The sequence below is a fragment of the Bombina bombina genome, chromosome 9, assembly GCF_027579735.1.
Source record: "Bombina bombina isolate aBomBom1 chromosome 9, aBomBom1.pri, whole genome shotgun sequence".
NCBI lineage: Eukaryota > Metazoa > Chordata > Amphibia > Anura > Bombinatoridae > Bombina > Bombina bombina.
The window spans coordinates 245,642,149-245,669,118 of record NC_069507.1 but is presented as its reverse complement, the minus strand read 5'-3'; the positions used below and the strand labels follow the sequence as shown (position 1 = coordinate 245,669,118).

General features: G+C 43.2%; 1 protein-coding gene across 1 annotated transcript in view; it reads left to right on the top strand.

The window, feature by feature from the left end:
- SMC3 (structural maintenance of chromosomes 3) overlaps window positions 1-26,970 on the top strand; it is a 241,735-nt gene that overhangs the window by 38,166 nt on the left and 176,599 nt on the right. Inside the window, exon 10 of the mRNA XM_053692998.1 lies at window positions 6-69. Coding sequence (XP_053548973.1) covers window positions 6-69 — 64 coding nt within the window. The remainder of the gene's footprint in view (window positions 1-5; window positions 70-26,970) is intronic.

Sequence of the window (26,970 nt, the reverse complement as noted above, 5' to 3'; positions counted from 1 at the left end):
AAAAGAACTTGCTGAAACTGAGCCAAAATTTAGCAGTGTAAAACAGAAAGAGGAAAGTGGGATTGCAAGGTCAGTAAACAATGATTGATCGTGTTTGTTTCTTATCTTGGTAGCATGCAATAACAAATTTGATGTGCCTTAAAGTGAATGCAAAGTTTAATGAATAAGTGCCCGGTTTTTAAAAATACTGTTAAAAACACGGGCCCTTCCATTCATTAAACATTACATTGAAGTGTTTTTTTAAAATACTAGTGAAACACCGAAATGGAAATTCTGCACCGAACCCGAAAATACAGAATCCGATTTAAAGGGCCATTAAACCCAAAAAAATTCTGTCATGATTCAAATAGAGAATACAATTTTAAACAACATTCCAATTTACTTCTATGACCTAATTTGCTGCAATCTTTAGATGTTGTTTGTTAACCCCTTAACGACCGAGGACGTGCAGGGTACGTCCTCAAAAAAAAGGCAGTTAACGCCTGAGGACGTACCCTGCACGTCCTCGGTTTGGAAAGCAGCTGGAAGCGATCCTGCTCGCTTCCAGCTGCTTTCCGGTTATTGCAGTGATGCCTCGATATGGAGGCATCCTGCAATAACTTTTTTAAGCCATCCGGTGCAGAGAGAGCCACTCTGTGGCCCTCTCTGCACCGGAGATCGGTGGTTCCCGGCGTTGGTGGGTGGGAGCCGGACCGGGAGGCGGGTGGCGGCCATCGATGGCCCTGGTTATGTGCAGGGGGGGCGGGATCGTGGGCGGGGATGAGCGGGGGCGCGCACGGGCGCGCGCGCGTGCACGGGAGGGCGGGGGCCGGGCGCGTGCACGGGGAGGGAGCGGGTGGGAACCGCTACACTACAGAAAATGAGTTAGTAAAAATGTTTAAATGCCCTAATATTTTTAAAAAAAAAAAAAGATCAGCAAGGTGGTGGGGGTTTGTCTGTGTGGGGGGGAAGCTACACTACAGAAAAAAGACAAATAAATATAAAAAAAGCCCTTTTTTTTTGCAAACTGGGTACTGGCAGACAGCTGCCAGTACCCAAGATGGCCCCCAATGAGGCAGAGGGGATGGTCAGAGAGCGGTTTTGGGGGGGATCAGGGAGGTTGGGGGCTAAGGGGGGGATCCTACACCCTAGCATATGTAAATATGCTAAAAAAAAATTATTTATTTTTTAAAAAACCCTTTTATTTTAGTACTGGCAGACTTTCTGCCAGTACTTAAGATGGCGGGGACAATTGTGGGGTGGGGGAGGGAAGGGAGCTGTTTGGGAGGGATCAGGGGGTGGGATGTGTCAGGTGGGAGGCTGATCTCTACACTAAAGCTAAAATTAATCCTGCAAGCTCCCTACAAACTCCCTAATTAACCCCTTCACTGCTAGCCAGAATACACGTGTGAGGCGCAGCAGGATTTAGCGGCCTTCTAATTACCAGAAAGCAACGCCAAAGTCATATATGTCTGCTATTTCTGAACAAAGGGGATCCCAGACAAGTATTTACAACCATTTGTGCCATAATTGCACAAGCTGTTTGTAAATTATTTCAGTGAGAAACCTAAAATTGTGAAAAATTTAACTTTTTTTTCAATTTGATCGCATTTGGCGGTGAAATGGTGGCATGAAATATACCAAAATGTGCCTAGATCAATACTTGGGGTTGTCTACTATACTACACTAAAGCTAAAATTAACCCTACAAGCTCCCTAAAAGCTCCCTAATTAACCCCTTAACTGCTGGGCATAATACACTTGTGGTGCGCAGTGGCATTTAGCGGCCTTCTAATTACCAAAAAGCAACGCCAAAGCCATATATGTCTGCTATTTCTGAACAAAGGGGATCCCAGAGAAGAATTTACAACCATTTATGCCATAATTGCACAAGTTGTTTGTAAATAATTTCAGTGAGAAACCAAAAGTTTGTGAAAAAATTTGTGAAAAAGTGAACGATTTTTTGTATTTGATCGCATTTGGCGGTGAAATGGTGGTATGAAATATACCAAAATTGTCCTAGATCAATACTTTGGGATGTCTACTAAAAAAAAATATATACATGTCAAGGGATATTCAGGGATTCCTGAAAGATATTAGTGTTCTAATGTAACTAGCGCTAATTTTGGAAAAAAGTGGTTTGGAAATAGCAAAGTGCTACTTGTATTTATGGCCCTATAACTTGCACAAAAAGCAAAGAACATGTAAAAATTGGGTATTTCTAAACTCAGGACAAAATTTAGAAACTATTTAGCATGGGTGTTTTTTGGTGGTTGTAGATATGTAACAGATTTTGGGGGTCAAAGTTAGAAAAAGTGTGTTTTTTTCAATTTTTCCTCATATTTTATATTTTTTTTTATAGTAAATTATAAGATATGATGAAAATAATGGTATCTTTAGAAAGTCCATTTAGTGGCGAGAAAAACGGTATATAATATGTGTGGGTACAGTAAATGAGTAAGAGGAAAATTACAGCTAAACACAAACACCGCAAAAATGTAAAAATAGCCTTGGTCCCAAACGGACAGAAAATGGAAAAGTGCTCTGGTCACTAAGGGGTTAAAGAAATATCAATGCACATTGGTGAGCCAATCACATGAGGCATATATGTGAAACCACCTATCAGAAGCTACTGAGCCTATCTAGATATGCTTTTCAGGAAATAATATCAAGAGAATGAAGCAAATTAGATAAAAGAAGTAAATTAGAAAGTTGTTTAAAATTGTATTCTCTATCTGAATCATGAAAGAAAAAATTTGGGTTTATTGTCCCTTTAAGGTTCTTTTTTTTTTTTTTTTTTTTTCCAAATAAAATATAGTTCTAAAGAAAATATTATATGTAAAACAGTAAGTAAAGTAAAGATCTCAAACAGCAGCTCTAGGCTAGCTTCAAATTTGAAATATGCTACACAATAATTTTACCGAAAACAACAGGCAAAAAAATGAAAAACAAAATAACTGAAAATGCCATTTTCGGCTGAAACGTTTCTGCGGCCAAAATTTCGGTGCATCCCTAATACTTACCTTTCTCTTTAGGAAAACCAGACCGGCGATCCTCAGCCCTCAGCTCCTTCTCTTCTTAGCACAGCAATGACGGCTTCCTCCAATCGTTGCAAGGCATTGAGCTTGTGAGGCCATGCAACGATTGGAGGAAGCCGGATTCGTCAAAGATATAAGAAGTACAGCGGGAGCTGCAGGCAGAGGTTCGCCGGTCTGGTTTTCCTAAAGAAAAAGTAAGTATTTTAAAAAAAAAAAACTCTTCAATATAAATTTTAATGAATGAAAATGCCCTGTTTTTTAATAGCATTTTTAAAAATTATGATAGCTAGTTGTGTGTCAAGGTGCTCTGTTCCCTTTTGTTAAGCAACCACTTTGGCAATATTTATTTATTTAACTTTCCATGTTATAACAACATTAAATAAAGGAATGTGTTCCTGAGCTTTCAGGCACAAGTAAAATCTACCTGCAAATAAGCTTTCTGTGCAAAGTATCTTCTTCAGACATTTGGTCTTAAATCATATGCACCTAAAAACCAACATCAAAATTGGTCTAACTTCCATGTTTTTTTTTTTAGCATAAAAAGTAAAGTTTATTTTCAAAAAACACTATTGCAAACCTATTTTCACCAATCAACCATCGTAAATGTTAACATAATTCGAAACTGAGCCCCTAAGTTTCTACAATCCTTAAACAGGAAGAGAACAAAAAGGATGACAATGCTAACATTAAAATTGAAACCATCCTTTTTCTGCTTAATTTTTCTTTAAAGTGAATATAAAGTTTTGCGGAATGAGTGCCCGGTTTTTAAAAATCCTATTAAAAACGGGGCACTTTCATTCATTAAACTTTACATTTCACTGGTTTTGTTAAAATACTTAACTTTTAATTCTTGAAAGCCGCTCCAGCGCTTCTCCAGCCCGTCGCAAGTCTCCTCATACTTCAGCAATGACTATTCCGGCATCCTCCAATCACTGCTCCCCCCCCCCCGGGGAATCATTGTCTAAAGCAACGCCGTGATTGGAGGAAAGCCGGGATCGTCATTTCTGAGGTAGGAAGAGGCTTGCGACGGGGAAGTGCTTGAGCGGCTTTCACAAAGAAAAGGTAAGTGTTTTAACAAAACCAAAGTTTGATGAATGAAAGTGCCCCTGTTTTAATTAGGATTATTAAAAACTGGGCACTGGTTCATCATCAACATTTACATTCACTTTAATAAAATTAGTCTTAACAAAAAGGAGATACATCTTTTTGATAAAAATAGTCCAAGGATCTAATATTAATTTCCAGTTTTTGCATGAATCTCCTTACATGATTCAGTATATCACTTAAATGAAAATGACACCCAAAACATTTCTTCAATCATCAGTGAGAGCAGAGGTGGGCATTTATCGGCCCTCCAGATGTTATGGACTACATCTCCCATAATGCTCTTTCAGCCATAATGGTGGTAAAGCATCATAGGAGATGTAGTCCATAACATCTGGAAGGCCGATAGTTGCCCACCCCTGAGTTGGAGGGTTTAATTTTAAACAACTTTCAAATTTACGGAGCAATGCATTATGGTGAACTAGCTGCTGATTGGTGGCTCTTTTAATTGGTAACCAAATGTATTCAGCTAGCTCTCAGTAGCCCAATGTGCCACTTCAACGAAGGATTCCAAGAGATTGACGCATATTTGATAATACAAATATATTAGAAAGTTGTTTGAAATTGTATGCTCTGTCTGAATCGTGAAAGCAATATGTTGAGTTTTATGTCCTTTTCAAGGTATTATTATTTATTATTATTATTATTATTATTACTCCCTAACCAAATGTTGCAAGCCAGCTATACTGGGTATTTTACTGCTTAGCCATAATTTTAAAATGCTTTTTCTGGCCAGTGAAATAACCAATGAAAGAAAATGAGCATACCTACTGAACTGAAAATGCCAATTAATTAGTAAAAAAAAAAATATTGAGTGCAGCCTATTACTAAGTTTGTCCCCAAAATTCTAGATAACCAATATCCAATCCTATCGGGGTTCATGGCATTTGATAAAGGTGTTAGGGCAGTGTAAGTTCCACTTGGATAATACATCCGGTGTTAAATTATCATTGTATATTAGTTTAAATGAGATTCTCTTATTTTGGAAGATAAGGGGCTTAATTTAATTAAAAAAAAATAATAATAATGCAAGGTGTCCTACTTTGCGGCTATAAATGCGCACGATTGTTTTCTCTCTGTTTACAATCTAAAATATGCCTAAAAGCTAGTGAAATTCATCTGTAAATTGCTATCGGGCGCATCATGGTCGCCTACTTGCATTGGTGCACCAAAAAAAACTTTTGTGGTGTTCACAACATGGAATGCTTTTTTATTTTGGCAGGAATTTCAAGGGTGTTCCTACCTTGTGGCCTGGGTGCTTTATATAATTTTGTATAAGCAGAGAGACCTTTGCCAGCTTATATGGCCTCATTACCAATGACTTGGAGCCACACACCAAAAGGACAAGAGCAATTCTCAGGATGCTCAAATGATTAGCAGTACTTCCCTACTTTGGGACTGGATCTTTTCAGGCAGTATCCAGTGTGCTTGTTGGCATGAGCCAGGCCTCCTTTTCTAGGCACCTAAGTGTAGTTTTAAAGGAAATTTGAAACATCTTTAAAAAGTATATAATTAAAAAATATATATATATTTATATATATAATGGATGAATGACACCTGGTGTAAACTGGATTTTATAATGTTGCTGGAATCCCAGATGTTCTGGGTGCTATTGATTGTACCAGTACATATTATTATTTTTTTCCTAAGAAGGTGAGTCATTTCAATAGAAATCAGATAAAATATCCAAGAATAGCTATTTTAATGGAGCCTATAAAAAGGCGCAATACGTTTTTTATAATGATAAATAAGGAGCAGAGTGTAATGCAACTGCAGACTATTATCCTTGCTTTGCCTGAGCTCGCCTATTTTTTTATAACTTTTTTTGCGCAAGTGCACTTCTAGACAGGCATGCTTCAGATGAACATGTGGAGAACAACAAGGCGCATTTATTTAGACGATGATAAATCAAGCCCAGAGTGGAAGAGTCAAACTTTTTAGACTCTTTAATACCACCCCCTCCAAATCCAATTTCTCCTGTTAAGTGTAGTCAGTCCACGGGTCATCCATTACTTATGGGATTATATCTCCTCCCTAACAGGAAGTGCAAGAGGATCACCCAAGCAGAGCTGCTATATAGCTCCTCCCCTCTACGTCATACCCAGTCATTCTCTTGCACCTAACTAATAGATAGGACGTGTGAGAGGACTGTGGTTGTTAAACTTAGTTTTTATTTCTTCAATCAAAAGTTTGTTATTTTAAACGGCACCGGAGTGTGTTCTCAGGCAGCATTAGAAGAAGAATCTACCTGAGTTTGTCTATGATCTTAGCGGTCGTAACTAAGATCCACTTGCTGTTCTCGGCCATTCTGAGGAGTGAGGTAACTTAAGAACAGGGGATAGCAGGCAGGGCTCACCTGCAAGGAGGTATGTTGCAGTATATTATTTTCTAAGGAATGGAATTGACTGAGAAAATACTGCTAATACCGATGTAATGTAAGTGCAGCCTTAAATGCAGTAGTAGCGACTGGTATCAGGCTGATATGTATGTATGTATACTCTGAGGTATTTCTGGGGAATGGAATTTCACTAAGAAAATACTGTCTATATTTAAGTAATATTTGAGCCTACACTGCAGTGAAAGCGACTAGCAGCAGGCTTATTAATAACATTTCATAATTTCATTTTTAAAACGTTTACTGGCATGTTAATCGTTTTTTCTGAGGTACTTGGTGATAAAACTTTATGGGCATGATTTTTACCACATGGCTGTCGTTTGTTTCTGAATAAAATCAGTTTACTGAGCTTCCCCACTGTTGTAATATGAGTGGGAGGGGCCTATTTTAGCGCTTTATTGCGCAGTAAAAATTTAGTCACAGTCTTCCTATTTCTTCCTCCATGATCCAGGACGTCTCTACAGAGCTCAGGGGTCTCAAAACTAGTTTTGAGGGAGGTAATCACTCACAGCAGACCTGTGATAGTGTGTTTTGACTGTGATAAAAACGTTAATATTAAATTGTTATCCGTTTTTTGGGTATTAAGGAGCTAATCATCCATTTGCTGGTGGGTGCAATCCTTTGCTAACTTAATACATTTACTGTGAAAAATTGGTTGCTATAACTATTTTGGTTCATTGTTATTTCAACTGTGACAGTTTTTTGTGCTTCTTAAAGGCACAGTAGCGTTTTTTATATTGCTTGTAAATTTATTTAGAAAAGTATTTCCAAGCTTGCTAGTCTCATTGCTAGTTTGTTTAAACATGTCTGACACAGATGAATCTCTTTGTTCACTATGTTTAAAGGCCAATGTGGAGCCCAATAGAAATGTGTGTACTAATTGCATTGATGCTACTTTAAATAAAAGCCAATCTGTACATGTAAAGAAATTATCACCAGACAACGAGGGGGAAGTTATGCCGACTAACTCTCCTCACGTGTCAGTACCTTCGCCTCCCGCTCAGGAGGTGCGTGATATTGTGGCGCCAAGTACATCAGGGCGGCCCATACAAATCACTTTGCAAGACATGGCTAATGTTATGACTGAAGTACTATCTAAATTGCCAGAATTTAGGGGTAAACGCGATCACTCTGGGGTAAGAACAGAGTGCGCTGATAATAATAGAGCCATGTCTGATACTGCTTCACAATTTGCAGAACATGAGGACGGAGAGCTTCATTCTGTGGGTGACGGATCTGATCCAAGTAAACTGGACTCAGACATTTCAAATTTTAAATTTAAGCTTGAGAACCTCCGTGTGTTACTAGGGGAGGTATTAGCGGCTCTGAATGATTGTAACACGGTTGCAATTCCAGAGAAAGTATGTAGGCTGGATAAATATTTTGCGGTACCGGCGTGTACTGACGTTTTTCCTATACCTTAAAGGCTTACAGAAATTGTTAACAAGGAGTGGGATAGACCCGGTGTGCCTTTTTCACCCCCTCCTATATTTAGAAAAATGTTTCCAATAGACGCCACCACACGGGACAGGTGGAGGGAGCAGTTTCTACTCTGGCTAAGCGCACCACTATCCCGTTGGAGGATAGCTGTGCTTTTTCAGATCCAATGGATAAAAAGTTAGAGGGTTACCTTAAGAAAATGTTTGTTCAACAAGGTTTTATATTACAACCCCTTGCATGCATTGCGCCTGTCACGGCTGCGGCGGCATTCTGGTTTGAGTCTCTGGAAGAGACCCTTAGCACAGCTCCATTGGATGAGATTATAGACAAGCTTAAAGTCCTTAAGCTAGCTAATTCATTTATTTCTGATGCCGTAGTACACTTAACTAAACTTACGGCTAAGAACTCCGGATTCGCCATTCAAGTGCGTAGAGCGCTGTGGCTTAAATCCTGGTCAGCCGATGTGACTTCTAAATCTAAATTGCTTAACATTCCTTTCAAAGGGCAGACATTATTCGGGCCCGGTTTGAAAGAAATTATCGCTGACATTACTGGAGGTAAGGGCCATGCCCTGCCTCAAGACAGGGCCAAACCAAGGGCTAAACAGTCTAATTTCTCCAACATAGGTGTGTCCGGTCCACGGCGTCATCCTTACTTGTGGGATATTCTCTTCCCCAACAGGAAATGGCAAAGAGCCCAGCAAAGCTGGTCACATGATCCCTCCTAGGCTCCGCCTACCCCAGTCATTCTCTTTGCCGTTGTACAGGCAACATCTCCACGGAGATGGCTTAGAGTTTTTTAGTGTTTAACTGTAGTTTTTCATTATTCAATCAAGAGTTTGTTATTTTCAAATAGTGCTGGTACGTACTATTTACTCAGAAACAGAAAAGAGATGAAGAATTCTGTTTGTATGAGGAAAATGATTTTAGCAACCGTAACTAAAATCCATGGCTGTTCCACACAGGACTGTTGAGAGCAATTAACTTCAGTTGGGGGAACAGTTTGCAGTCCTTTGCTGCTTGAGGTATGACACATTCTAACAAGACGATGTAATGCTGGAAGCTGTCATTTTCCCTATGGGATCCGGTAAGCCATGTTTATTACGATTGTAAATAAGGGCTTCACAAGGGCTTATTTAGACTGTAGACCTTTTTTGGGCTAAATCGATTGATATTAACACTTATTTAGCCTTGAGGAATCATTTATTCTGGGTATTTTGATATAATAATATCGGCAGGCACTGTTTTAGACACCTTATTCTTTAGGGGCTTTCCCAAAGCATAGGCAGAGTCTCATTTTCGCGCCGGTGTTGCGCACTTGTTTTTGAGAGGCATGGCATGCAGTCGCATGTGAGAGGAGCTCTGATACTTATAAAAGACTTCTGAAGGCGTCATTTGGTATCGTATTCCCCTTTGGGTTTGGTTGGGTCTCAGCAAAGCAGATACCAGGGACTGTAAAGGGGTTAAAGCTTAAAACGGCTCCGGTTCCGTTATTTTAAGGGTTAAAGCTTCCAAAATTGGTGTGCAATATTTTCAAGGCTTTAAGACACTGTGGTGAAAGTTTGGTGATTTTTGAACAATTCCTTCATGTTTTTTCGCAATTGCAGTAATAAAGTGTGTTCAGTTTAAAATTTAAAGTGACAGTAACGGTTTTATTTCCAAACGTTTTTTGTACTTTCTTATCAAGTTTATGCCTGTTTAACATGTCTGAACTACCAGATAGACTGTGTTCTGAATGTGGGGAAGCCAGAATTCCTATTCATTTAAATAAATGTGATTTATGTGATAATGACAATGATGCCCAAGATGATTCCTCAAGTGAGGGGAGTAAGCATGGTACTGCATCATTCCCTCCTTCGTCTACACGAGTCTTGCCCACTCAGGAGGCCCCTAGTACATCTAGCGCGCCAATACTCCTTACTATGCAACAATTAACGGCTGTAATGGATAATTCTGTCAAAAACATTTTAGCCAAAATGAACCCTTGTCAGCGTAAGCGTGGATGCTCTGTTTTAGTTACTGAAGAGCATGACGACGCTGATATTAATATCTCTGAAGGGCCCCTAACCCAATCTGAGGGGGCCAGGGAGGTTTTGTCTGAGGGAGAAATTACTGATTTAGGGAACATTTCTCAGCAGGCTGAATCTGATGTGATTACATTTAAATTTAAATTGGAACATCTCCGCATTTTGCTTAAGGAGGTATTATCCACTCTGGATGATTGTGAAAATTTGGTCATCCCAGAGAAACTATGTAAAATGGACAAGTTCCTAGAGGTGCCGGGGCTCCCAGAAGCTTTTCCTATACCCAAGCGGGTGGCGGACATTGTTAATAAAGAATGGGAAAGGCCCGGTATTCCTTTCGTCCCTCCCCCCATATTTAAAAAATTGTTTCCTATGGTCGACCCCAGAAAGGACTTATGGCAGTCAGTCCCCAAGGTCGAGGGAGCGGTTTCTACTTTAAACAAACGCACCACTATTCCCATAGAGGATAGTTGTGCTTTCAAAGATCCTATGGATAAAAAATTAGAAGGTTTGCTTAAAAAGATGTTTGTTCAGCAGGGTTACCTTCTACAACCCATTTCATGCATTGTCCCTGTCACTACAGCCGCATATTTCTGGTTTGATGAACTGATTAAGGTGCTCGATAGTGACTCTCCTCCTTATGAGGAGATTATGGACAGAGTCAATGCTCTCAAATTGGCTAATTCTTTCACTCTAGACGCCTCTTTGCAATTGGCTAAGTTAGCGGCTAAGAATTCTGGGTTTGCTATTGTGGCGCGCAGAGCGCTTTGGTTGAAATCTTGGTCGGCTGATGCGTCTTCCAAGAACAAGCTACTAAACATTCCTTTCAAGGGGAAAACGCTGTTTGGTCCTGACTTGAAAGAGATTATCTCTGATATCACTGGGGGTAAGGGCCATGCCCTTCCTCAGGATCGGCCTTTCAAGGCAAAAAATAGACCTAATTTTCGTCCCTTTCGTAAAAACGGACCAGCCCAAGGTGCTACGTCCTCTAAGCAAGAGGGTAATACTTCTCAGGCCAAGCCAGCTTGGAGACCAATGCAAGGCTGGAACAAGGGAAAGCAGGCCAAGAAACCTGCCACTGCTACCAAGACAGCATGAAATATTGGCCCCCGATCCGGGACCGGATCTGGTGGGGGGCAGACTCTCTCTCTTCGCTCAGGCTTGGGCAAGAGATGTTCTGGATCCTTGGGCGCTAGAAATAGTCTCCCAGGGTTATCTTCTGGAATTCAAGGGACTTCCCCCAAGGGGGAGGTTCCACAGGTCTCAGTTGTCTTCAGACCACATAAAAAGACAGGCGTTCTTACATTGTGTAGAAGACCTGTTAAAAATGGGAGTGATTCATCCTGTTCCATTGAGAGAACAAGGGATGGGGTTCTACTCCAATCTGTTCATAGTTCCCAAAAAAGAGGGAACGTTCAGACCAATCCTAGATCTCAAGATCTTAAACAAATTTCTCAAGGTCCCATCGTTCAAGATGGAAACCATTCGAACTATCCTTCCTTCCATCCAGGAAGGTCAATTCATGACCACGGTGGATTTAAAGGATGCGTATCTACATATTCCTATCCACAAGGAACATCATCGGTTCCTAAGGTTTGCATTCCTGGACAAACATTACCAGTTCGTGGCGCTTCCTTTCGGATTAGCCACTGCTCCAAGGATTTTCACAAAGGTACTAGGGTCCCTTCTAGCGGTGCTAAGACCAAGGGGCATTGCAGTAGTACCCTACCTGGACGACATTCTGATTCAAGCGTCGTCCCTCCCTCGAGCAAAGGCTCACACGGACATCGTCCTGGCCTTTCTCAGATCTCACGGCTGGAAAGTGAACGTGGAAAAGAGTTCTCTATCCCCGTCAACAAGGGTTCCCTTCTTGGGAACAATTATAGATTCCTCAGAAATGAGGATTTTTCTAACAGAGGCCAGAATAACAAAGCTTCTGGACTCTTGTCGGATTCTTTATTCCGTTCCTCTTCCTTCCGTAGCTCAGTGCATGGAAGTGATCGGGTTGATGGTAGCGGCAATGGACATAGTTCCTTTTGCGCGCATCCATCTAAGACCATTACAACTGTGCATGCTCAGTCAGTGGAATGGGGGACTATACAGACTTGTCTCCAAAGATACAAGTAAATCAGAGGACCAGAGACTCACTCCGTTGGTGGCTGTCCCTGGACAACCTGTCACAAGGGATGACATTCCGCAGACCAGAGTGGGTCATTGTCACGACCGACGCCAGTCTGACGGGCTGGGGCGCGGTCTGGGGACCCCTGAAAGCTCAGGGTCTTTGGTCTCGGGAAGAATCTCTTCTACCGATAAATATTCTGGAACTGAGAGCGATATTCAATGCTCTCAAGGCTTGGCCTCAGCTAGCAAGGACCAAGTTCATACGGTTTCAATCAGACAACATGACGACTGTTGCGTACATCAACCATCAGGGGGGAACAAGGAGTTCCCTAGCGATGGAGGAAGTGACCAAGATTATTCTATGGGCGGAGTCTCACTCCTGCCACCTGTCTGCTATCCACATCCCGGGAGTGGAAAATTGGGAAGCGGATTTTCTGAGTCGTCAGACATTGCATCCGGGGGAGTGGGAACTCCATCCGGAAATCTTTGCCCTAGTCACTCAGCTGTGGGGCATTCCGGACATGGATCTAATGGCCTCTCGTCAGAACTTCAAAGTTCCCTGTTACGGGTCCAGATCCAGGGATCCCAAGGCAGCTCTAGTGGATGCACTAGTAGCACCTTGGACCTTCAAACTAGCTTATGTGTTTCCGCCGTTTCCTCTCATTCCCAGGCTGGTAGCCAGGATCAATCAGGAGAGGGCGTCGGTGATCTTGATAGCTCCTGCGTGGCCACGCAGGACTTGGTATGCAGATCTGGTGAATATGTCATCGGCTCCACCTTGGAAGCTACCTTTGAGACGAGACCTTCTTGTTCAGGGTCCGTTCGAACATCCGAATCTGGTTTCACTCCAGCTGACTGCCTGGAGATTGAACGCTTGATTTTATCGAAGCGAGGTTTCTCAGATTCTGTTATCGATACTCTTGTTCAGGCCAGAAAGCCTGTAACTAGAAAGATTTACCACAAAATTTGGAAAAAATATATCTGTTGGTGTGAATCTAAAGGATTCCCTTGGGACAAGGTTAAGATTCCTAGGATTCTATCCTTCCTTCAAGAAGGATTGGAAAAAGGATTATCGGCAAGTTCCCTGAAGGGACAGATTTCTGCCTTGTCGGTGCTACTTCACAAAAAGCTGGCAGCTGTGCCAGATGTTCAAGCCTTTGTTCAGGCTTTGGTTAGAATTAAGCCTGTTTACAAACCTTTGACTCCTCCTTGGAGTCTCAATTTAGTTCTTTCAGTTCTTCAGGGGGTTCCGTTTGAACCCTTACATTCCGTTGATATTAAGTTATTATCTTGGAAAGTTTTGTTTTTAGTTGCAATTTCTTCTGCTAGAAGAGTTTCAGAATTATCTGCTCTGCAGTGTTCCCCTCCTTATCTGGTGTTCCATGCAGATAAGGTGGTTTTACGTACTATACCTGGTTTTCTTCCGAAAGTTGTTTCTAACAAAAACATTAACCAGGAGATTATCGTGCCTTCTCTGTGTCCGAAACCAGTTTCAAAGAAGAAACGTTTGTTGCACAATTTGGATGTTGTTCGCGCTCTAAAATTCTATTTAGATGCTACAAAGGATTTTAGACAAACATCTTCCTTGTTTGTTGTTTATTCAGGTAAAAGGAGAGGTCAAAAAGCAACTTCTACCTCTCTCTCTTTTTGGATTAAAAGCATCATCAGATTGGCTTACGAGACTGCCGGACGGCAGCCTCCTGAAAGAATCACAGCTCATTCCACTAGGGCTGTGGCTTCCACATGGGTCTTCAAGAACGAGGCTTCTGTTGATCAGATATGTAGGGCAGCGACTTGGTCTTCACTGCACACTTTTACCAAATTTTACAAGTTTGATACTTTTGCTTCTTCTGAGGCTATTTTTGGGAGAAAGGTTTTGCAAGCCGTGGTGCCTTCCATTTAGGTGACCTGATTTGCTCCCTCCCTTCATCCGTGTCCTAAAGCTTTGGTATTGGTTCCCACAAGTAAGGATGACGCCGTGGACCGGACACACCTATGTTGGAGAAAACAGAATTTATGTTTACCTGATAAATTTCTTTCTCCAACGGTGTGTCCGGTCCACGGCCCGCCCTGGTTTTTTTAATCAGGTCTGATAATTTATTTTCTTTAACTACAGTCACCACGGTACCATATGGTTTCTCCTATGCTAATATTCCTCCTTAACGTCGGTCGAATGACTGGGGTAGGCGGAGCCTAGGAGGGATCATGTGACCAGCTTTGCTGGGCTCTTTGCCATTTCCTGTTGGGGAAGAGAATATCCCACAAGTAAGGATGACGCCGTGGACCGGACACACCGTTGGAGAAAGAAATTTATCAGGTAAACATAAATTCTGTTTTTCGTGCCTTTCGTAACTTCAAGGCAGGAGCAGCATCAACTTCCTCCGCTCCAAGACAGGAAGGAACTGTTGCTGGCTGGAAACCTAGCCAGTCCTGGAACAAGGGCAAGCAGGCCAGGAAACCTGCCGCTGCCCCTAAGACAGCATGAAGTGAGGGCCCCCGATCCGGAAACGGATCTAGTGGGGGGCAGACTTTCACTCTTCGCCCAGGCTTGGGCAAGAGATGTCCAGGATCCCTGGGCGTTAGAGATCATATCTCAGGGATATCTTCTGGACTTCAAAGCTTCTCCTCCAAAAGGGAGATTTCATCTTTCAAGGTTGTCAGCAAACCAGATAAAGAAAGAGGCGTTTCTACTCTGTGTACAAGACCTTTTACTAATGGGAGTGATCCACCCAGTTCCGCGGTCGGAACACGGACAAGGGTTTTACTCAAATCTGTTTGTGGTTCCCAAAAAAGAGGGAACCTTCAGACCAATCTTGGACTTAAAGATCCTAAACAAATTCCTAAGAGTTCCATCGTTCAAAATGGAAACTATTCGGACCATCTTACCTATGATCCAAGAGGGTCAGTACATGACCACAGTGGATTTAAAGGATGCCTACCTTCACATACCGATTCACAAGGATCATTACCGGTATCTAAGGTTTGCCTTCCTAAACAGGCATTACCAGTTTGTAGCTCTTCCCTTCGGGTTAGCTACAGCTCCAAGAATCTTTACGAAGGTTCTGGGCTCTCTTCTGGCGGTACTAAGACCGCGAGGAATAGCGGTAGCTCCGTACCTAGACGACATTCTGATACAAGCGTCAAGTTTCCAAACTGCCAAGTCTCATACAGAGTTAGTTCTGGCATTTCTAAGGTCGCATGGGTGGAAGGTGAACGTAGAAAAGAGTTCTCTGTTGCCACTCACAAGAGTTCCCTTCTTAGGGACTCTTATAGATTCTTTAGAAATGAAAATTTACCTGACAGAGGACAGGTTATCAAAACTTCTAAATGCCTGCCGTGTCCTTCATTCCATTCAACACCCGTCAGTGGCTCAATGCATGGAGGTAATCGGCTTAATGGTAGCGGCAATGGACATAGTACCTTTTGCACGCCTGCATCTCAGACCGCTGCAATTGTGCATGCTAAGTCAGTGGAATGGGGATTACTCAGATTTGTCCCCTATGCTAAATCTGGATCAAGAGACCAGAGATTCTCTTCTATGGTGGCTTTCTCGGCCACATCTGTCCAGGGGGATGCCCTTCAGCAGGCCAGATTGGACGATTGTAACAGACGCCAGCCTGCTAGGTTGGGGCGCAGTCTGGAATTCCCTGAAGGCTCAGGGATCATGGACTCAGGAGGAGAGACTCCTTCCAATAAACATTCTGGAATTAAGAGCAGTTTTCAATGCTCTTCTGGCTTGGCCTCAGTTAGCAACTCTGAGGTTCATCAGGTTTCAGTCGGACAACATCACGACTGTGGCTTACATCAACCATCAAGGAGGAACAAGGAGTTCCCTAGCGATGATGGAAGTCTCAAAGATAATTCGCTGGGCAGAGTCTCACTCTTGCCACCTGTCAGCGATCCACATCCCAGGCATGGAGAACTGGGAGGCGGATTTCCTAAGTCGCCAGACTTTTCAACCGGGGGAGTGGGAACTTCATCCGGAGGTGTTTGCCCAACTGCTTCATCATTGGGGCAAACCAGATCTGGATCTCATGGCGTCTCGCCAGAACGCCAAGCTTCCTTGTTACGGATCCATGTCCAGGGACCCGGGAGCGGTACTGATAGATGCTCTGACAGCACCTTGGGTCTTCAACATGGCTTATGTGTTTCCACCCTTCCCGATGCTTCCTCGATTGATTGCCAGGATCAAACAGGAGAGAGCATCGATGATTCTAATAGCGCCTGCGTGGCCACGCAGGACCTGGTATGCAGATCTAGTGGACATGTCGTCCTGTCCACCATGGTCTCTGCCTCTGAGACAGGACCTTCTGATTCAGGGTCCTTTCAAACATCCAAATCTAATTTCTCTGAGGCTGACTGCATGGAGATTGAACGCTTGATTCTATCAAAGCGGGGATTCTCAGAGTCAGTGATTGATACCTTAATACAGGCTAGGAAACCTGTTACCAGGAAAATTTACCATAAAATATGGCGTAAATACTTATATTGGTGCGAATCCAAGAGTTACTCATGGAGTAAGGTTAGGATTCCTAGGATATTGTCTTTTCTACAAGAAGTTTTAGAAAAGGGTTTATCTGCTAGTTCGTTAAAGGGACAGATCTCAGCTCTGTCTATCCTTTTACACAAACGTCTGTCAGAAGTTCCAGACGTTCAGGCTTTGGCTAGGATTAAGCCTGTGTTTAAGACTGTTGCTCCGCCGTGGAGCTTAAACTTATTTCTTAACGTTCTGCAAGGTGTTCCGTTTGAACCCCTTCATTCCATTGATATCAAGCTGTTATCTTGGAAAGTTCTGTTTTTAATGGCTATTTCCTCGGCTCGAAGAGTCTCTGAGTTATCGGCCTTACATTGTGATTCTCCTTATCTGATTTTTCATTCAGACAAGGTAGTTCTGCGTACTAAACCTGGGTTCTTACCTAAGGTAGTCACTAACAGGAATATCAATCAAGAGATTGTTGTGCCATCATTGTGCCCTAACCCTTCTTCAAAGAAGGAACGACTTCTGCACAATCTGGACGTGGTCCGTGCCCTGAAATTTTATTTGCAGGCAACTAAAGATTTTCGACAAACTTCTTCCCTGTTTGTCGTTTATTCTGGACAGAGGAGAGGTCAAAAGGCTTCGGCTACCTCTCTCTCTTTTTGGCTTCGTAGCATAATACGTTTAGCCTATGAGACTGCTGGACAGCAGCCTCCTGAAAGGATTACAGCTCATTCTACTAGAGCTGTGGCTTCCACTTGGGCCTTCAAGAATGAGGCCTCTGTTGAACAGATTTGCAAGGCTGCAACTTGGTCTTCACTTCACACTTTTTCAAAATTCTACAAATTTGACACTTTTGCTTCTTCGGAGGTTGTTTTTGGGAGAAAGGTTCTACAGGCAGTGGTTCCTTCCGTGTAAAGATCCTGCCTGTCCCTCCCGTCATCCGTGTACTTTTAGCTTTGGTATTGGTATCCCATAATAATGGATGACCCGTGGACTGACTACACTTAACAGGAGAAAACATAATTTATGCTTACCTGATAAATTCCTTTCTCCTGTAGTGTAGTCAGTCCACGGCCCGCCCTGTTTTTTACGGCAGGTCTAAATTTTAAATTAAACTCCAGTCACCACTGCACCCTATAGTTTCTCCTTTCTCGTTTGGTTTCGGTCGAATGACTGGGTATGACGTAGAGGGGAGGAGCTATATAGCAGCTCTCCTTGGGTGATCCTCTTGCACTTCCTGTTAGGGAGGAGATATAATCCCATAAGTAATGGATGACCCGTGGACTGACTACACTACAGGAGAAAGGAATTTATCAGGTAAGCATAAATTATGTTTTTTACCTGCTGCTCCAGAAATCTACCAATAACATATGAATGACATTTGAATCCTTGTTAATTTAAAGTCAGATACATTTCTTCTCTTAAAACAAATTAAGGGATTGATTGCAAAAATCTTCATTATTTTCAGTAAAGGAAACTACAAAATGTTTTAGTTGTGTATAATCGTAATAATGCACTTTTGGCAGAGAATATTGGTTTCTAAGTTCCTCAAAACTAGAGCATGATTTCCTATCAATCACATCTACAATTCTACACAGGGCTAATTTGACCAAATCCTTAAAGGAAATGTAAATTTTCATGAATCAGTGCCCAGTTTTTAAAAATACTATTAAAAACAGGGGCACTTTCATTTATGAAAGTTTACACTGCAGCGTATTTTAGAAATACCTTTTTCTTCACCAAAGCTGGATCGGCAATCCCCCACCCGCTTCTTCCTGCTGTACTTACACAGCAATGACAAAACAGTCTTCCTCCAATCACAGCGTGGCCTCACAAGATGGACACTCTGGGGGGGAAGCCATGATTGGAGGAAGCCGGTTTTGTCATTGGTGATGTAAGTACAGAGGAACTGCGGGCCGAGTATTGGCGATCCGGCTTTACTGAAGAGAAAGGTAAGTATTTCTAAAATATGCTGCAATGTAAACTTTCATGAATGAATGTGCCCCTGTTTTTAATAGTATTTACATATAAGGGGAGGAGAGTCCTCGGCTTCATTCATTACTGTTGGGAATTAAGAACCTGGCCACCAGGAGGAGGCAAAGACACCCCAGCCAAAGGCTTAAATACCTCCCCCACCTCCATCATCCCCCAGTCATTCTTTGCCTTTCGTCACAGGAGGACGGCAGAGAAGTGACGAAGATTGAAGTAGTCTCTTATGAAGGGTAGTACTCTTTGGAATGGGACTGGAGTTTTAAGTAGTCATGTCAGCCTCTCAGTGAGAGCCTGGGTGAAAATTAGAGTCCGGAGATGCAGGGAGAGTCTTTCTGCGAAATTATCCCGACTCATAATAACAGCTCCACAAGCAATCAGCGTTGACGAGTTTCACTGCCTGCTTTTTACACTCAAGTCCATGCTAGAAGTGAGGCTGACTTGTCACACTTGAAGGGCCGTGTTCCTGTTCTACGGCGTAGGTTCTGGTAAGATCGTTTCATTTTTATTACATAATAATAACACGGAAGACAGGGTCACAGTGTGACGCCTTTTATCTTTAAAGAATCAAGGGTTAATATTCATGGAAAGGGGATTATTGAACGGGGGTTTATACATGATATTGTTGGTGTTATTGCTGCGTTATGTGCGAGATGAGGCTCTGGCAATGTGTGGAACTTTCAGGTGACTTACAGCAGTATAGCGCGGCCCTTTTTTGGCGCGTTTTCTCCTTAGGCAGGCACGGTTCCTGCCGGGCATTCCATGTGACCGGGTGTGGCTATCTCTCTTCCTCTGTTAATAAGCGGCGCAGGAGACAAAACGGTTTCTGTAGTCCGGGTCATAGGAGGTGGTGAGTGCCCCCAGCCATTGGAGGTTTTAAAGGTGCCTATTTATTACGTTAATCTAGTTCTTAATAACAGCGCAATCTATGGAGGACTCTGATGCGTTAGAGGGCTCGCCCCTCTTTAGCTAGGTCTCATTCCTTTGTTTATTGTGAGGAGGTTCTGGTAGATCAGCCTGCTCAACTATGTTCCACATGCCTTAATAAAGTTACAACATCTAAGAACAAACTGATGTCTAGTACTACTGAGCCGTCCACCTCTGAGGGGTCCCCGTCCCGTGAGGTGCGTTCCCTGCATCAATCTCCTATTGCACATACAGCGTCCCAGGGTCCAACCATTACTCCTGCGGGAGAGATTCGTTGGCCATCAGATTTTGCGGATCAACTGCAAACAGCGCTATCGAAAGTGATCCATGCCTTACCATGTTCTGCTAAGCGCAAGCGTAGGGCGGATCATAGCAGCCCGGCCCAGGGGTTGTCTATGCCTGTGGAAATTTCTGAGGCATTATACAATGACGAGGCCCACTCTGACTCTTCAGGGGAGGTCCCTTCTGGGTCGGAGTCTGTGTCATCTAAACCTCCGGCTGCGGAGGAGCCTGACTTTAGGTTTAGGATGGAAAACTTGCACTTTTTGCTGAGACAAGTGCTTGCTACTCTGGAAGTTCCGGAACCGAAACTTCCAGAAGAACCTGAGATTCCTAAGCTTGATAAGGTATATGAGGACAGGGTGGTGTCTCAGGCCTTCCCGGTTCCTGTTAAGATGGCAAATATTAAGAATGAATGGGAGCGATTAGGTTCTTCCTTTTCCCCTTCTTCCTTTAAGAAACTGTTCCCCGTCCCGGACTTTTAGCTGGAACTGTGGGGTACTGTTCCTAAGGTGTTTGGTACTACCTCCACGCTCGCGAAGCGGACAACTATTCCCCTGGAGGATAGTTTGTCGTTTAAAGAGCCCATGGATAAAAAGTTGGAAAACATGTTAAGGAAAATGTTTCAACACACAGGGTTTGTTTTTCAGCCAGCAGCGGCTGTAGCCGAAGCAGTGGCATATTGGTGTGAATCCCTGTGTGAAATGGTCGAGGGGGAGACTTCCATCGACAAGATACAGGACAAGATTAAGGCGCTGAAGATTGCCAATTCTTTGATATGTTTTTCCGTTTTAGCTTGCAGGGCTCTGTGGCTAATGTCTTGGTCTGTCGAGGCTGTTGTCCCTGCCTTTTCAAGGAAATATTCTGTTCGGTCCAGGATTGGATTCGATCATATCCACGGTTACGGGCGGCAAGGGAGCTTTTCCTTCTGCAGGATAAGAAGGCTAAGCCTAAAGGATCTGCTTTTCGTCCCTTTCGTGCGGACAAGGCCCAGCAGCCCGCCGCAAAAGCGGAACAGTCCAAGGGAACTTGGAAACCGGCACATTCTTCGAACAAGTCTAAGCAGAGCAAGAAGCCCGCCGAGACAAAATAGTCATGAAGGGGCAGCCCCAGACCAGTCTCTGGACCAAGTAGGGGGCAGATTATCTCTCTTCTCGGAAGCATGGTTGCAGGACGTTAAGGATCCTTGGGTTCTGGACGTTGTCGCCCAGGGCTACAGAATAGGGTTCAGATCCCATCTGCCCAGGGGCAGATATTCCCCCTATCAAACCTGTCTTCAAGACCGGAAAAGAGAGAAGCCTTTCTAGAATGTGTGAGATCTCTCCTCTCTAGGTGTCATCGTACCAGTACCCCAAGCAGAAAGGGGTCTAGGGTACTATTCAAATGCTTTCTTCTGTTAAGTGTGATCAGTCCACGGGTCATCATTACTTCTGGGATATTAACTCCTCCCCAACAGGAAGTGCAAGAGGATTCACCCAGCAGAGCTGCATATAGCTCCTCCCCTCTACGTCACTCCCAGTCATTCTCTTGCACCCAACGACTAGATAGGAGGTGTGAGAGGACTATGGTGATTATACTTAGTTTTATATCTTCAATCAAAAGTTTGTTATTTTAAAATAGCACCGGAGTGTGTTATTACCTCTCTGGCAGAGTTTGAAGAAGAATCTACCAGAGTTTTTGCTATGATTTTAGCCGGAGTAGTTAAGATCATATTGCTGTTTCTCGGCCATCTGAGGAGAGGTAAACTTCAGATCAGGGGACAGCGGGCAGATGAATCTGCATAGAGGTATGTAGCAGCTTTTATTTTCTGACAATGGAATTGATGAGAAAATCCTGCCATACCGATATAATGTCATGTATGTATACTTTACACTTCAGTATTCTGGGGAATGGTACTTCACTAGAATTACACTGTAAGAAGTACATAAAGCTGTTTAATAACTAGAAATTATGTTTAGCGTTTTTGCTGGAATGTAAAATCGTTTTCATTTGCTGAGGTACTGAGTGAATAAATGTTTGGGCACCATTTTTCCACTTGGCAGTTGCTTAATCTTTTTCTGTCAGTTTCTGTTCTCTCTCACTGCTGTGTGTGAGGGGGAAGGGCCGTTTTTTGGCGCCTTTTCTATGCATCAGTTATTTCAGTCAGCAGCTCATTGTATTCCCTGCATGATCTGGTTCATCTCTACAGAACTCAGGGGTCTTCAAACTTATTTTGAGGGAGGTAATTTCTCTCAGCAGAGCTGTGAGAATTATAGTTGACTGTGATAAAAAACGTTTATTCTGTAATTGTTTCCTGCTTTCAGAATTTGTTATCTTTGCTATTGGGATTAAACCTTTGCTAAAGTTGTGTTGTTTACAAGGATTGAGGCTATAACTGTTTCAATTTATTAATTTTCAACTGTTATAGATTTTCTGTGCTTCTTAAAGGCGCAGTACGTTTTTAATTGAATTGTATTCCAAGTTGCAAGTTTATTTGCTAGTGTGTTAAACATGTCTGATTCAGAGGAAGATACCTGTGTCATTTGTTGCAATGCCAAAGTGGAGCCCAATAGAAATTTATGTACTAACTGTATTGATGCTACTTTAAATAAAAGTCAATCTGTACAAATTGAACAAATTTCACCAAACAACGAGGGGAGAGTTATGCCGACTAACTCGCCTCACGTGCCAGTACCTGCATCTCCCGCTCGGGAGGTGCGTGATATTGTAGCGCCGAGTACATCTGGCCGGCCATTACAAATCGCATTACAGGATATGGCTTCTGTTATGACTGAAGTTTTGGCTAAATTACCAGAACTAAGAGGTAAGCGTGATCACTCTGGGGTGAGAACAGAGTGCGCTGATAATATTAGGGCCATGTCAGACACTGCGTCACAGGTTGCAGAACATGAGGACGGAGAACTTCATTCTGTGGGTGACGGTTCTGATCCAAAACTGGATTCAGATATTTCATATTTTAAATTTAAACTGGAAAACCTCCGTGTATTACTAGGGGAGGTGTTAGCGGCTCTGAATGATTGTAACACAGTTGCAATACCAGAGAAAATGTGTAGGTTGGATAAATATTTTGCGGTACCGACGAGTACTGAGGTTTTTCCTATACCTAAGAGAATTACTGAAATTGTTTCTAAGGAGTGGGATAGACCCGGTGTGCCGTTCTCACCCCCTCCGATATTTAGAAAAATGTTTCCAATAGACGCCACCACACGGGACTTATGGCAAACGGTCCCTAAGGTAGAGGGAGCAGTTTCTACTTTAGCTAAGCGTACCACTATCCCGGTGGAGGATAGCTGTGCCTTTTCAGATCCAATGGATAAAAAATTAGAGGGTTACCTTAAGAAAATGTTTGTTCAACAAGGTTTTATATTGCAACCCCTTGCATGCATTGCGCCGATCACGGCTGCAGCGGCGTTCTGGATTGAGTCTCTGGAAGAGAACATTAGTTCAGCTACTCTGGACGACATTACGGACAGGCTTAGAGTCCTTAAACTAGCTAATTCATTCATTTCGGAGGCCGTAGTACATCTAACTAAACTTACGGCGAAGAATTCAGGATTCGCCATTCAGGCACGCAGGGCGCTGTGGCTAAAATCCTGGTCAGCTGATGTTACTTCTAAGTCTAAATTGCTTAATATACCTTTCAAAGGGCAGACCTTATTCGGGCCCGGGTTGAAAGAGATTATCGCTGACATTACAGGAGGTAAAGGCCATGCCCTGCCTCAGGACAAAGCCAATTCTAAGACTAGACGGTCTAATTTTCGTTCCTTTCGTAATTTCAAAGCAGGAGCAGCATCAACTTCCTCTGCACCAAAACAGGAAGGAGCTGTTGCTCGCTACAGACAAGGCTGGAAACCTAACCAGTCCTGGAACAAGGGCAAGCAGACCAGGAAACCTACTGCTGCCCCTAAAACGGCATGAATTGAGGGCCCCCGATCCGGGATCGGATCTAGTGGGGGGCAGGCTTTCTCTCTTCGCCCAGGCTTGGGCAAGAGATGTCCAGGATCCCTGGGCGCTAGAAATAATATCTCAGGGATACCTTCTGGACTTCAAATACTCTCCTCCAAGAGAGAGATTTCATCTGTCAAGGTTGTCAACAATCCAGACAAAGAAAGAGGCGTTTCTACGCTGCGTACAAGAGCTCTTGTTAATGGGAGTAATCCACCCAGTTCCACGATCGGAACAGGGACAGGGGTTTTACTCAAATCTGTTTGTGGTTCCCAAAAAAGAGGGAACTTTCAGACCAATCCTGGACTTAAAGATCCTAAACAAGTTCCTAAGAGTTCCATCGTTCAAGATGGAGACTATTCGGACAATTTTACCTATGATCCAAGAGGGTCAGTACATGACCACTGTAGATTTAAAAGATGCTTACCTTCACATACCGATTCACAAAGATCATTACCGGTACCTAAGGTTTGCCTTCCTAGACAGGCATTACCAGTTTGTGGCTCTTCCATTCGGATTGGCTACAGCTCCAAGAATCTTCACAAAGGTTCTGGGTGCTCTTCTGGCGGTACTAAGACCGCGGGGAATCTCGGTAGCTCCATACCTAGACGACATTCTAATTCAAGCTTTCAAACTGCCAAGTCTCATACAGAGTTAGTACTGGCATTTCTAAGGTCACATGGATGGAAGGTGAACGAAAAGAAAAGTTCACTCGTTCCACTCACAAGAGTTCCCTTCCTGGGGACTCTTATAGATTCTGTAAAAATGAAGATTTACCTGACAGAGGACAGGTTAACAAGACTTCAAAGTGCTTGCCGCACCCTTCATTCCATTCAACACCCGTCAGTGGCTCAATGCATGGAGGTAAACGGCTTAATGGTAGCGGCAATGGACATAGTACCCTTTGCACGCCTACACCTCAGACCACTGCAACTGTGCATGCTAAGTCAGTGGAATGGGGATTACTCAGACTTATCCCCTTCTCTGAATCTGGATCAAGAGACCAGAAATTCTCTTCTTTGGTGGCTTTCTCGGCCACATCTGTCCAGGGGGATGCCATTCAGCAGACCAGACTGGACAATTGTAACAACAGACGCCAGCCTTCTAGGTTGGGGTGCCGTCTGGAATTCTCTGAAGGCTCAGGGACAATGGAGTCAGGAGGAGAGTCTCCTGCCAATAAACATTCTGGAATTGAGAGCAGTTCTCAATGCCCTCCTGGCTTGGCCCCAGTTGACAACGCGGGGTTTCATCAGGTTTCAGTCGGACAACATCACGACTGTAGCTTACATCAACCATCAGGGAGGGACACGAAGCTCCCTAGCTATGATGGAAGTTTCAAAGATAATTCGCTGGGCAGAGTCTCACTCTTGCCACCTGTCAGCAATCCACATCCCGGGAGTGGAGAACTGGGAGGCGGATTTCTTAAGTCGTCAGACTTTGCATCCGGGGGAGTGGGAACTTCATCCGGAGGTCTTTGCCCAAATACTTCGACGTTGGGGCAAACCAGAGATAGATCTCATGGCGTCTCGACAGAACGCCAAGCTTCCTCGTTACGGGTCCAGATCCAGGGATCCAGAAGCAGTCCTGATAGATGCTCTGACAGCACCTTGGGACTTCAGGATGGCTTGCGTGTTTCCACCCTTCCCGATGCTTCCTCGATTGATTGCCAGAATCAAACAAGAGAGAGCATCAGTGATTCTAATAGCACCTGCGTGGCCACGCAGGACTTGGTATGCAGATCTGGTGGACATGTCATCCTGTCCACCTTGGTCTCTACCTCTGAAACAGGACCTTCTGATTCAGGGTCCCTTCAAACATCAAAGTCTAACTTCTCTGAAGCTGACTGCTTGGAAATTGAACGCTTGATTTTATCAAGACGTGGGTTTTCTGAGTCAGTTATTGATACCTTAATACAGGCTAGGAAACCTGTTACCAGAAAGATTTACCATAAGATATGGCGTAAATACCTATATTGGTGTGAATCCAAGGGTTACTCTTGGAGTAAGGTTAGGATTCCTAGGATATTGTCTTTTCTACAAGAAGGTTTAGAAAAGGGTTTATCCGCTAGTTCATTAAAGGGACAGATCTCAGCTCTTTCCATTCTGTTACACAAACGTCTGTCAGAAGTTCCTGACGTCCAGGCTTTTTATCAGGCTTTGGCCAGGATTAAGCCTGTGTTTAAAACGGTTGCTCCACCATGGAGTTTAAACCTTGTTCTTAATGTTTTACAGGGCGTTCCGTTTGAACCCCTTCATTCCATTGATATAAAGTTGTTATCTTGGAAAGTTCTATTTTTAATGGCTATTTCCTCGGCTCGAAGAGTCTCTGAGTTATCAGCCTTACATTGTGATTCTCCTTATTTGATTTTTCATTCGGATAAGGTAGTTCTGCGTACTAAACCTGGGTTCTTACCTAAGGTAGTTACTAACAGGAATATCAATCAAGAGATTGTTGTTCCTTCTTTATGCCCAAATCCTTCTTCGAAGAAGGAACGTCTACTGCACAACCTGGATGTAGTCCGTGCTCTAAAATTTTACTTACAGGCAACTAAGGAATTTCGACAAACGTCTTCTCTGTTTGTCGTTTACTCTGGGCAGAGGAGAGGTCAAAAAGCTTCTGCTACCTCTCTTTCTTTTTGGCTTCGTAGCATAATTCGTTTAGCTTATGAGACTGCTGGACAGCAGCCTCCTGAAAGGATTACAGCTCATTCCACTAGAGCTGTGGCTTCTACTTGGGCCTTTAAGAATGAGGCCTCTGTTGAACAGATTTGCAAGGCTGCAACTTGGTCTTCGCTTCATACTTTTTCCAAATTTTACAAATTTGACACTTTTGCTTCATCGGAGGCTATTTTTGGGAGAAAGGTTCTTCAGGCAGTGGTTCCTTCTGTATAAAGAGCCTGCCTATCCCTCCCGTCATCCGTGTACTTTTGCTTTGGTATTGGTATCCCAGAAGTAATGATGACCTGTGGACTGATCACACTTAACAGAAGAAAACATAATTTATGCTTACCTGATAAATTCCTTTCTTCTGTAGTGTGATCAGTCCAAGGCCCGCCCTGTTTTAAGGCAGGTAAATATTTTTTAATTTATACTCCAGTCACCACTTCACCCTTGGCTTTTCCTTTCTCGTTGGTCCTTGGTCGAATGACTGGGAGTGACGTAGAGGGGAGGAGCTATATGCAGCTCTGCTGGGTGAATCCTCTTGCACTTCCTGTTGGGGAGGAGTTAATATCCCAGAAGGAATGATGACCC